Raw genomic sequence first — 10710 nt, 5'->3', positions numbered from 1 at the left:
AGGGAAGTTTTCATGAACATTACATGTCATTTAGCTGATACTTCTGGGTATCGTGTCGGACGGCAGCAGGGTGAACATTCTGTTGCTTCAGTGGGTTTTGTATTTCAATATCCTTCAAGCGTTGAAGAACAACCTCACTTCACTATTATGCCTCTTTATTCATGGGTACCAATGGTGTTCTAAGAGTTTTGGACCATGCAGACGGATGGATTGATTTGATCAATTTTCAAATCAAGCAAGTGATCAATATCCAAAAGAAGACCTGATATTTTCTCCTCGCAGTCAGGTCAAATCTGTTGCAGCCAGTGCAACCAGCTGTTTGGAGAGCTGAGGACTTGCAATATGGCCATCAGACAGTATGTGTCACACAAAAAAAACTTTATTCACTGCGAACCTTTCCACATCCCACCCAAGCCAGCTCAGACAGGCCAGCCTATGTTCCCCCTCTACTTATGCCCTTACATGATTATACCACATTATTATCCCTGCAGTACCCTCTGTGTGTCCCGCCATGCTAATCTCTGTTGAAATGTGCTCACCTGTAATTAACCCTTCTGTTTATTGTCCTACATCATTACACACAGCCTGCTTAGAGCTGCTTCTGGTTCAAAGTATGGTTGTCCCAGTAAACACCTGTCCAGGTGAGTTGGAAATCAGCGCAGTGTCTGAGGTCTGGAATCAGCATTAAAACATTTTGCTGTGCCATCTTTTCATCTGTTTTGCACTAGAGGGACGTGTTGCCATATTGTAACAGTATTCCCAACTTGATCTGGAATTCATCCTGCTAAAGGATATAGATACCTCACAAAACCTTTGACGGAGATGCTTCAGTTACTGCTTTAATTCTGATTCTGGATTCGATTGTAAACGTCATATTCATTTTCAGTGAAGCATAACTGGTCCACTGTTAAAACTGCCGCAATGGACATATTCATTATTTATATTCCTATTTGTTCATACCAAAACTTTTACAACATTAAAACTTTACAGTCTGCCTTTTGAAATGTGGTTTAGTGTTTTCATGCAGTGTTTGAGTTTTAAGCTATAACATTAATGTGTTATGAGCCTGGTACATCCAGTTAAGAATTTGATGTGTTTTTTGGGGTCACATTTTACAACTAGCCAGGACAGACCACAGTGGGAAAAAAGCTTGTGTTTGTGGCCATTTAATTTGCAGTTGTGTGGGAAACAAAATGTTGGTAATGCATCTCTAATACAGTGGCAAATAAATGTACATTATACACTGCTGAAAATAGAATAAACACATTAATAGGCACTACCAATCAACAACTAGTTTAATCATGTCTTAAACTTGTCACAAACATCCCCCCTAGACCTAGAGGTTGAACTGATTTAATTTTGGTGGTCATAGCTCCCAGTTAAAGGTCACTATGACCTGAAGTCTGTCCAATTCTAGTAAATACGACGTTTCAGGAATGTCTTCAGCGGATTCCTTCTGATTTGACAGCTACTTGGCTACTTGGCCCAGCTACTTGGCCTAATGGTTTAGCTGATTTGGTTGTCAAAGGTCACTAAATCCACTTAACTATTAAGACTCCATAACTTTGGAAAAATTCAAAAACCAGTAATGATCTAAAGATAACATGATGAAGTGATGACGTTTTGGACTTACGATAAGCTTCTATTCATTTATTGAACATTTTTTCAAAGACTAAAAACATTGTTTCCAATATCAGAAATGGTTTAAATCGCCTCTTCATTTTACTTGGGAAGTGCATTAAAAGTGCATTGGTTCGTTTTCTTGATCGCCGGAGAGGTATTAAAATCACAATACATATTACATTACCGATGAATAGAATATTGTGGTACCATTTATATCCCTTGAACATAAATTGATACTTCTCAAAGATTAAATCTATCCGTCTCTTTACCTACTTTGTCCTTCTCACTCACATACACTTTTCAATGTTTTAATCAGTTTATTGCTTCAGCGGGATGTTGTGTTTGACTGTAAAACTCCATCAGAACACAAAGAACTACTAAAATGAATCAATGGTAGGACACTAACATGAATCAGGTCAGAGAGAATCTTTTATTTGACTGTGTGCAAGGCCGATTTGTTTGTAAAAAAGTGACAATTCAAGTTATGTTTAATTCAGCATCTATAACTTGATGTTTCCATACATACAATTGAATGGAAACAGACAAGACACTAAAAACAACATTAGACAATAGAGGAAGTGAATGCCTGGTAATATTCTTCATGGAAAGATATGGGACCTTTTAACAAAATGTTTTGTCTATTTTGGGTTGTCTTTGTTGTGAAACCCAACATACAAAAAGTAGAAGTTGTGTGTTTATATCAAAGTTTAATAATATTAATCTTAATATATGTCCACAATGTCAAAGAGAGGGTTGCCGTTCTGGAAAAAAATGAACTCCAAATAATGAACTCCAAAACATTGCACATCATTTTTCAGATTAGGGTTGAGACCAAAAGTATCACCCTGCAATCATTATACATGCAAAGAAATGGTGTAAACAATGTTGAATATCTAACTACAAATACGTTCACACATCTTGAGTGCACATATCATTTGTATGATTCATTTTCATTCATTTCAACAACTTCAGCCTCTATCATGCTGTTTTATATCCAACTTCTCATTTCACTCTCAGAACGATAGTTTACAGTACCTCCAAGCAGCTGCAGTTATACGTTTCCACAGGATTGCATGATAATATATTTAGAGTCCTGTCAATAAATGCCTTTTGTCGTGATCACCCAAGGGAAATCTGACATCAATTCTGCCTTTAGTTTTATGCGAATTGAGCACTCTCTCTACTCTTCAGTCGTTGCTACAAAGTATCCACATGTTAGTTAACACTCCTTATAGATTTTCAGTTGTGTAAATACATAAAAGCAGTAGTCATTGGTGTTACAGCAGAGAAAACATGGAATATGTATTCATTACGAATTATATAAGGTATAATATGTACAGTACATTTAAGTCTTTACTTGGTGCAATTGTGCTTTAACAGACACTGACTTCAAGATGTGTTTGTGAATTTCTACTTCATCGTCTCTTGTCTTCACCTAAATAGAATTTGAATCACATCGAACACGCTGCCACATGCCACACATGGCCGTCAATTGTTTATCTTCAGAAATCAACGCCTGCATTAAAAAGTGACAAATCTGAGGGTTTGGATGAGGTTTGGTTTACATTAAAGTGCAAGAATGCATTTTAAAGAGCTGACCCCCACATGTTGGTATGGAAATGCAATTACAAGTTATGAGTCAAACAATGGCAGCAAAAAGTTTGACTCTAAAGGGCACAGCTTTGCAAAAGTTGTTCAGCCATTGATGGAGATACTCAGATTGGAGGGGTATATTCTAATGAGGGCTGTATGACATAGGAAGGAGGGTCAAATCTGAATGGCTGGTTTAATAACATGTTTTCTATTGATATAGACAACAAAGAAACTGACTGGGTTGTCTAATTTCATAGTTTGTGTGTTTGCTAGACACCTGGATATGTTTGCACAAGCATTACACTTTTCATGATATATCCCATTTAAAATTCTAGTTTCTCTAAAAAAAAGTGTTTCTTCCTAGAAACTAAAAATTTAAATCTTAAGAACCTAAATGCTAGGACTAGGAGTTACCAGTTAGGGATTTGTAGCAAAAACTAAAATGTCAGTCTTCATTGGCCAGGCAGCGCACATAACTAAACATTGACTTTATGGTTACTGTATAATGTTGCTACGCTTGTTACGTAACATTAGGTAAAACATTTAGCTAACGGCAAAAGTTGTGACGCTGCTGCTGCGTAACTACTTTAAAAATAACCATGATGATTTTTTCAAACCATAACAAATTAGTTGTCTAAACGTTTCACAATACTTCAAAGATTGGATGATATTAAACATAACTATTTAAAGTATTTTGTGGTCTTTGGTTTGTAAAAATGGGCAAAAATTCTGTTGGGTGGGCTGATTTTTTTAAAGACTGGGCACCGGAATTCTTAATTATTTTAATAAAATAAAAGAATTAAGTGTCACCTCGTAAACATTTGGGTCCTGTTAACCAGCAGTGATATGTGACTGGAAATGTATTTATATAAGACCCATGGAGGAGTGACTTTCAAGGTCTTTCTTAGTGAAACTTAACTGTATTCCTTTGATCGTTTCACACCATCTCTTCTCTTCGCTCCAGACCCGCAGGCTGTATGTTGGCTTTGGGACTACGGGCCTGGCTCAATCCCAGGGCCTCCCCTCTGGCTTTCAACAGTTGATCTTGTCCCCAGTGCAGACAGAGGGGGCAGGGACACAAGGCAGGATGGTGCAATATGCTCGTGGAGGGGTAGAGGGCTTCTGTTGTTGGAGGCAGCCCTCCTGGTCTGTTGTGGTAATGGGAGAGGCGAAGTACATCCAAGGTCCGCATGGGTGCACTGTAGCGGCTGTGCGGCGAGGACACTGGCGAAGAGAGAGCCACTGGGTAGTGGTGGTGGAGTGGAAGGTGGGGCGGGATGAACGGGTACGGCAGAGTGGAGCAAGGAGAGACGTGGCCCATCAGAAGCGCCCCTAACGGGTCTACGAGAGGGTGAGGCCACGGCAAGGAATGTCTCTGCCGTTTGTCCTTCATCCTCCTGTTCTGGAACCACACCTGGAGAGAAGGGAAGATTCAAAAGCAGTTTTGCATTTTTAAGTTACTAGCACTAAACACAAAGTACACCTGAGGTCAAGGAGAATATTGTTAATTTTGTAGGTACATGCCCAACAACCAAGGAATTGGATACATTTAGACAAGCCAGCGGTGCTACACCAAAAATCTGGGGATCATCAATGTTACCATCCTTGCGGATCTGTATATCTTTTTAAAAAAAAATGATATTACATTACATGTCATTTAGCAGACGCTTTTATCCAAAGCGACATACATTACATTACATTACATGTCATTTAGCGGACACTTTTATCCAAAGCGACGTACAATAAGTGCATTCAACCATAGGGTACAAACTCAGGAGAACGAGAAACAAGAAAGTGCAATTTCCTCAAATAAGCCAATTTACAATTTGCTATAGATGTGTGACGTTACAAGTACAATTTAAGTGCTACAATTTGTTAGTCTTTAATCGAGGTAGAGTCTGAAGAGGTGTGTCTTTAGTTTGCGGCGGAAGATGTGAAGGCTCTCTGCGGTCCTGGTGTCTTCAGAGAGCTCGTTCCACCATTTCGCCGCAAGGACAGCAAAGAGTCGAGATCTAGTCGAGTGTTTTGCTCTCAGTGAGGGAGGGACGAGTAGTTTTGCGGATGCAGAGCGGAGAGTGCGGGTCGGGATGTAGGCTTTATTACATTACCCTTTAAACCAGTGTCTTTTTTTCACATTTTGCCCTGGGAGCAATTAGGGGTTAGGTGTCTTGCTCAGGGATACTTCGACTTGAGACATGGGGCAGCCGGGACTCGAAGCACCAACCTTGTGGTTCCCAGTGCCACGACGACCCGACACGACGATGACATAATGCGATCAATAGACATGCAGTTGATGACCGAGTGGGCTATGTGGCAGTTCCAACAACTTGATTAACTAAAAGTGGGGCTAATTCCGACCTCTACTGAACTACAGTGGAGTCTTTCTAAGCCCCCCTCCACCCCCCCGCCAAAATAAACCATAAAACAGCTTTGGGCCGTTCATAATGTTGAAAAATCACCCACCACTCCGACGTGTTGTAATAACAACTCCAGTATGTAATCATTTGATTCAACCAATGGGGGGAAGTTACTATAATTTTGCTTTCATGCTATTTCGAAGAATATGCAGGCGTTATTACATAATTAAATGAAAAATGATGAAGTGCTATTAGCCTACAGGATGTGTTATAACAGGCTTTAAAGCTGAGACCGACAAGCTATCTCTGTTTGTCCCTCAACTATTTTTACTAGCTTATCGAATCTCCTCTGAGAGGCTGTGCTGCTTAAGCGTCAGGTGGCAGCATTTACAAGGCCTCTCCCCTCGCATTCCTGCTCTTTCATAAAAGACCCTCATGTGGTTAGCAGAAAGGTGGGTGCACTGTGTATTAAAGCTGCTGCACTGGACTAGTGGGGCCTCTGTGTCAAATGTCAGACGCTGCCAAACCTGTCAGCGCTCAATCTGCCCCGCTAAAGGAAAAGAAGCGCTAGAGGGCGGATGATCAAAACCTTACATTCATGAGTAAATGTCATAGAGGTGTTGTCTTTTAAGGGAAGTAGATGTGGCAGATTTGTTGCTTCCTGTTTATGACTGCTTGGCCGTGTCTATTAGCAGATACAGAATCACTTTATAAAGCAGATCAGTAAAGGAGATTTCCTTGAGTTCGGAAAGCAATGAGTTTGTGAAAAAGAGAATAAGTATCTCTTCTTGGTCCAAGCCAAATCCAGGCAATACTCTGGAACGTCAGAAATTCAATCAAAAAATCAGATGAGTTTATTTCCAAAATGTTGAACTATGGTTTTTTTTTGCCACTACCAACAATGTTGCTGTATTAATCATTCTACATTGCCAACCATTTTGTCAGCAACCCGTTACTATTTAGCTGTGTTTTGGATGTTTCAGATGTTAAAATCTAGATTGTAACAAAGATAAACACATCAGGTTTAATAACGTCAGAAAAAAATTGAATAATTATTGATTTTGGCGGATGTTCCAAATTTACATTATTTATTTTACTAAATTCAGCTGAAGTCAATGCAATGCCACCTTTTCTAGCCTAAAATGTGATGGAGTTCAACTATTCCTCAGTCAAGGCTTGTGCATATAGGACCTTGGGGCAAAAAAGACCTGGACCCCCTCACTCACACACTCTCCCACACCATCTCTTCAATAGTATCTACGGCCCATGGTTTTCAGTGTGGTAACTGTGTGGTTGAGGCTATCAAACGGATGTAAACATATCCATGTTGCTCATAAAACTATACACCTGACGGAGAAGTCAGTTGCTCCCATACCTTTATGGTCGTCTCCGGTAAGTTGAGAGCCGTGGCCAGCTCGCAACGGCGGGGCCTGGAGACGTAGCTCTCCTTGCCATACTCCTGCTCCAGACGGGACAGCTGTTCGCGCGTGAACGCGGTCCGGTGGCGCCGGCTGTGGTCGAGCAGGGCGCCGCGCGGGCACGGCTCTGTCCGCTGCTCCCCACCTGGACCGCGCACCACGTGCGCAGCTGCGGCAGCCGCCGTCGGCGTCTGTTTGCCCTCCGCCACTGGAATAAAGCATGACGAAGACTTCAGACGAAGTGGATTCCCCGTAATAATGCTGACTATAGGCTTTTATAGAAGGAGTAACAGTGTTTTTGTAATATTATAACCACATTGTAAAGGCGTTATTGTCACACGATGGATTAGGTGAATGCATGGAGCCTCTTTTACACAGTAACTATAATTTTATCAGCATGTTACATAACTTTTACAAATTGTTGTGACATTTTTAATGTTTCCATAAATGTCATATTGCTTTTGGGGTGTCGGGTACTCGAGCTGCAAAATAGAATGTCATTTCATAATGATTTATCTGCGGTTGGTGTTGACACCTTTTACACAGTTTCATATTTCACTTATCAGGAATCAGGAATCAGGAATCAGGAAACATTTATTGGCCAAAATATGTCAAACATACAAGGAATTTGTCTTGGCGGTTAGTGCGCGACAGTAGACAGACAAGACAACAGTGCACAGGTAATAAATTATAAATTATAATTAAATTATGAGGACTTACTAACGCTGAGCATTTCTACGACTGTGAATGAATGAGTTTTGGGACAAAAAAGAAACGTATGAACCCCAACCCTGTTTTATTAAAAAACACTTTATGCAAATTACTGGCCACGTCCAGCTTTTGAAAGAGGTATTAACTCCACAACCTACTTTGGTTTTGAATGTGGTTTGAAGAAAATAACCGTTTTAAGACAACATTTCAGTCGACCTAGCAATTTTCTTTATTATAATTTGAACTCATTCGGAACACATCGTGCGTGTTTCGGACATATTTGGTCAACTTGAATGTTCATTTTAAATGTGTGAAATGAAAAAAAAAATACATTAAGACCTACGCAACTATTACTGCCATTTGCAGACATTTGGTCCCGCTGATGAACGAACAAACATGCCGAACCGGCACTTTTACGCGTGAAACTACTTACGCATCAGGCTGTGTCTCTGTTGGAAGCGTCGAAAATGAAAATAAAAATTCTTCCTTTGTATTTCTGTTTTCCGGTGTTTCATAGGTTGAGTTTCTCTTGTATCTCCTAACAGCAGGCTGATCCGAGGGCCGGTGGAGAAGCTGGCAGCAGTCGGGCTAAAAGTTATCTTCATCCAAGTTTGTTTTAACAGTCGGGGGAGAAGATTATGTGTTTTGGTCCAAACACCCTCCCTCACCCTTTCCCCCTCCCTCCTTCAATGTTCCCCGGGGGGCTGCTCTCTTCTGCTCCTCTGCCTGCCCCCCCTATCTCTGCCGCTCCAGACAGGGCCGCCGTCCGCGCGTCGGCCCGGCGCTGGCGCCGCGGCCAGGAGAGGTGTTAAAGGTGTTTAGGGATAAAGCCTTTGGTCTCCGTCTCTCTTTGTACTTTTGTTATGGAGAATTAAAGATACGCAGGTTGAGACGGCGAGCCAGACTCGCATTGTTTTCCGCCGTTTGATGTTCGTGAAGTTGGAAATGAATCGTTATGACCCTAATGACTCCTAGCTCACTGAAGTGGAGGAGAGCATTTATAATTTAGTGATTTTAAGTTTTGAGTTGTGGGTTGTCTGGCCAAAACGTATAATCTATTTTAATTTGATACGTCCATTCATGTGCTGTTTATGAACATTATGACTCACTAAGGGTGGACATAGGACACATTAATCTATTATTTGCATTAAGATAATCATTCTTTTTATGCAAGTTTTCTGAAATGTTTGAATATACACATGAGACAATATCTTATCAAATAATTTCTAATTTGCATATTCTTTCCAGAAGAGAAATCTGAACATTGGATAAAGCCGGGTCTGAAATTTGATTCTCGATTTTTGTAGATGAGTCAAAGATTTTCATAGAGGGGGTTTGGATATCTGTTTTGTATTAAATTCCACCTTTGCCATGTTCTAATGAATACACTGTTCAAATCAAGTTTTGAATGAAGAATAAACCTCAATCTTCAGAATATGGATATTTTTGGCAAAAGACATGCAAAATAATTCCCTTACAAATGATCAGCTCTTAAAAAACGTGTTGTGTGTTTGCAGTGTCTCATCTTTCATCAATTTATCAATTTAGATTCATGGAGCATGTTAGCAGAGCTGCATTAATCCCGACATGATCACCGCCTTCAGTGTGGAAAGGGTCACCCTTGAACCTGTGTTTATGGCTAAAATTGCCGTTGATTGTTAATCCAGCAACCACCTCACAATAAAGAGGACAGGTGGCAGAGGTAGAACTATTGCAGATGTAGAAAAAATAAGGACTTTATTTCAATAATCAGATATGCCTGTAGGGGGAAAAACGCAGACCAGGACATGAGCACACAAAAACTCATTGACATGGAAAACTAATGCAATGAACCGACAAGAGACAAATGACACACATGTTTAAAATACACTCAGAAGGTGCAGGTGATAGTGGACACAGGTGAAAACAATCAGGGACATGGCCGACAATCACAGGGGATGACAGTGCAGGAAGTGAAGCTTACCCAAGTACAACGAGAGGCAGGAAACTTCTAAATAAAACAGAAAACAAACCCACTCTGTGCCCTCAGGTAGCGTCGACAAACACCTGGTAGGGTCGAGTCGCATGCACTCATGTAACAATCACATTCAGTCCCACTGCTGTCTGTTTAAAAATGGTAATCACAAAAATAAAAATTCTAATAAGTAACTTATTAAACATTTTAAAAAAGTATTAAAATATTCCTAAAGGCTCTGGCTGGCATGCTTCTGCAACTGATTTTCACGCAGTTGTGTCGATGAACTCGTTTAATTCAAGGTCATAAAAGGCTTGCGCGTGTTTCAAAGCAATTCAACGCCAGAACAATAGGTGGAGTAACGTTTTTGGTGAAGACCACCTAGAGAATGACGTCTTTGTGTGGAAGTCGTTGGTTTGTTTATTTAGGGATACATAAAAAGCAGAGACTTTTTTTTGCCCCCTGCATCGCCACTGCTGCTTTTCATCACACGGACATATTTGTCTCGTATTTCCCTTCACAACTTTGAACACCCCTCGATGAGGCTCCATGAATTGGAGGCCATAGGCGCGTCCTTATAGTCCGCCAACGACGGGTTGTATAGGTAGTCATATTTCCGTATTTCTTCCGACAAAAGCTCTTTGATCTGATTCATTCTCTCTTCAAAAATCTTCCTTTTAGAAATGGCGCTATTATGCTATGAAACCGGAAATGTCAGACTCCAAAGTTAGCAGACCAATCACAGCCTTGCAGGCTGTGTGAGGGTTGCGTAGCTTTTGACGCTAGTCTAGAAAAATTGGTCAACGCAGGCAAGAGAGCAAGAAGGGGTAAAAAAGCATGCAAGAGGCACGCAAGTGCCCTTAATCTACCATTATAAAAATAGTCATATTGTGGTTTGGCCCTGACTAGTTGTACCAGATGGCTGGCATTCTTCAGAAGCATTTTTTATTTCATTTCATTTTTCAATTAATTTTATTATTCTATGCCACATTGGTCATTTCATTTGGATAGGATATTAAAATGTCATTCATTTGCAAACAATCCAAGGTGAAAT

The 10710-nt window shown here is 40.5% G+C and overlaps 1 protein-coding gene across 1 annotated transcript; it reads right to left on the bottom strand.

Moving 5' to 3' along the window:
* Positions 1 to 2035: 2035 nt before the first annotated feature.
* eve1 (even-skipped-like1) lies at positions 2036 to 8385 on the bottom strand. Its single transcript, XM_040190056.2, has 3 exons — positions 8136 to 8385; positions 6949 to 7199; positions 2036 to 4630 (listed from the first exon to the last, which is right to left on the bottom strand). Exons 1-3 carry the CDS (start codon positions 8305 to 8307, stop codon positions 4154 to 4156), a joined length of 900 nt encoding a protein of 299 aa, XP_040045990.1. The 5' UTR covers positions 8308 to 8385; the 3' UTR covers positions 2036 to 4153.
* Between the last annotated feature and the right edge of the window lie 2325 nt (positions 8386 to 10710).

Source organism: Gasterosteus aculeatus, chromosome 11 (assembly GCF_964276395.1).
Source record: "Gasterosteus aculeatus chromosome 11, fGasAcu3.hap1.1, whole genome shotgun sequence".
Taxonomy (NCBI): Eukaryota; Metazoa; Chordata; class Actinopteri; order Perciformes; family Gasterosteidae; genus Gasterosteus; species Gasterosteus aculeatus.
The sequence above is the reverse complement of the archived record's forward strand: the minus strand, read 5'-3'. Positions and strand labels throughout refer to the sequence as shown.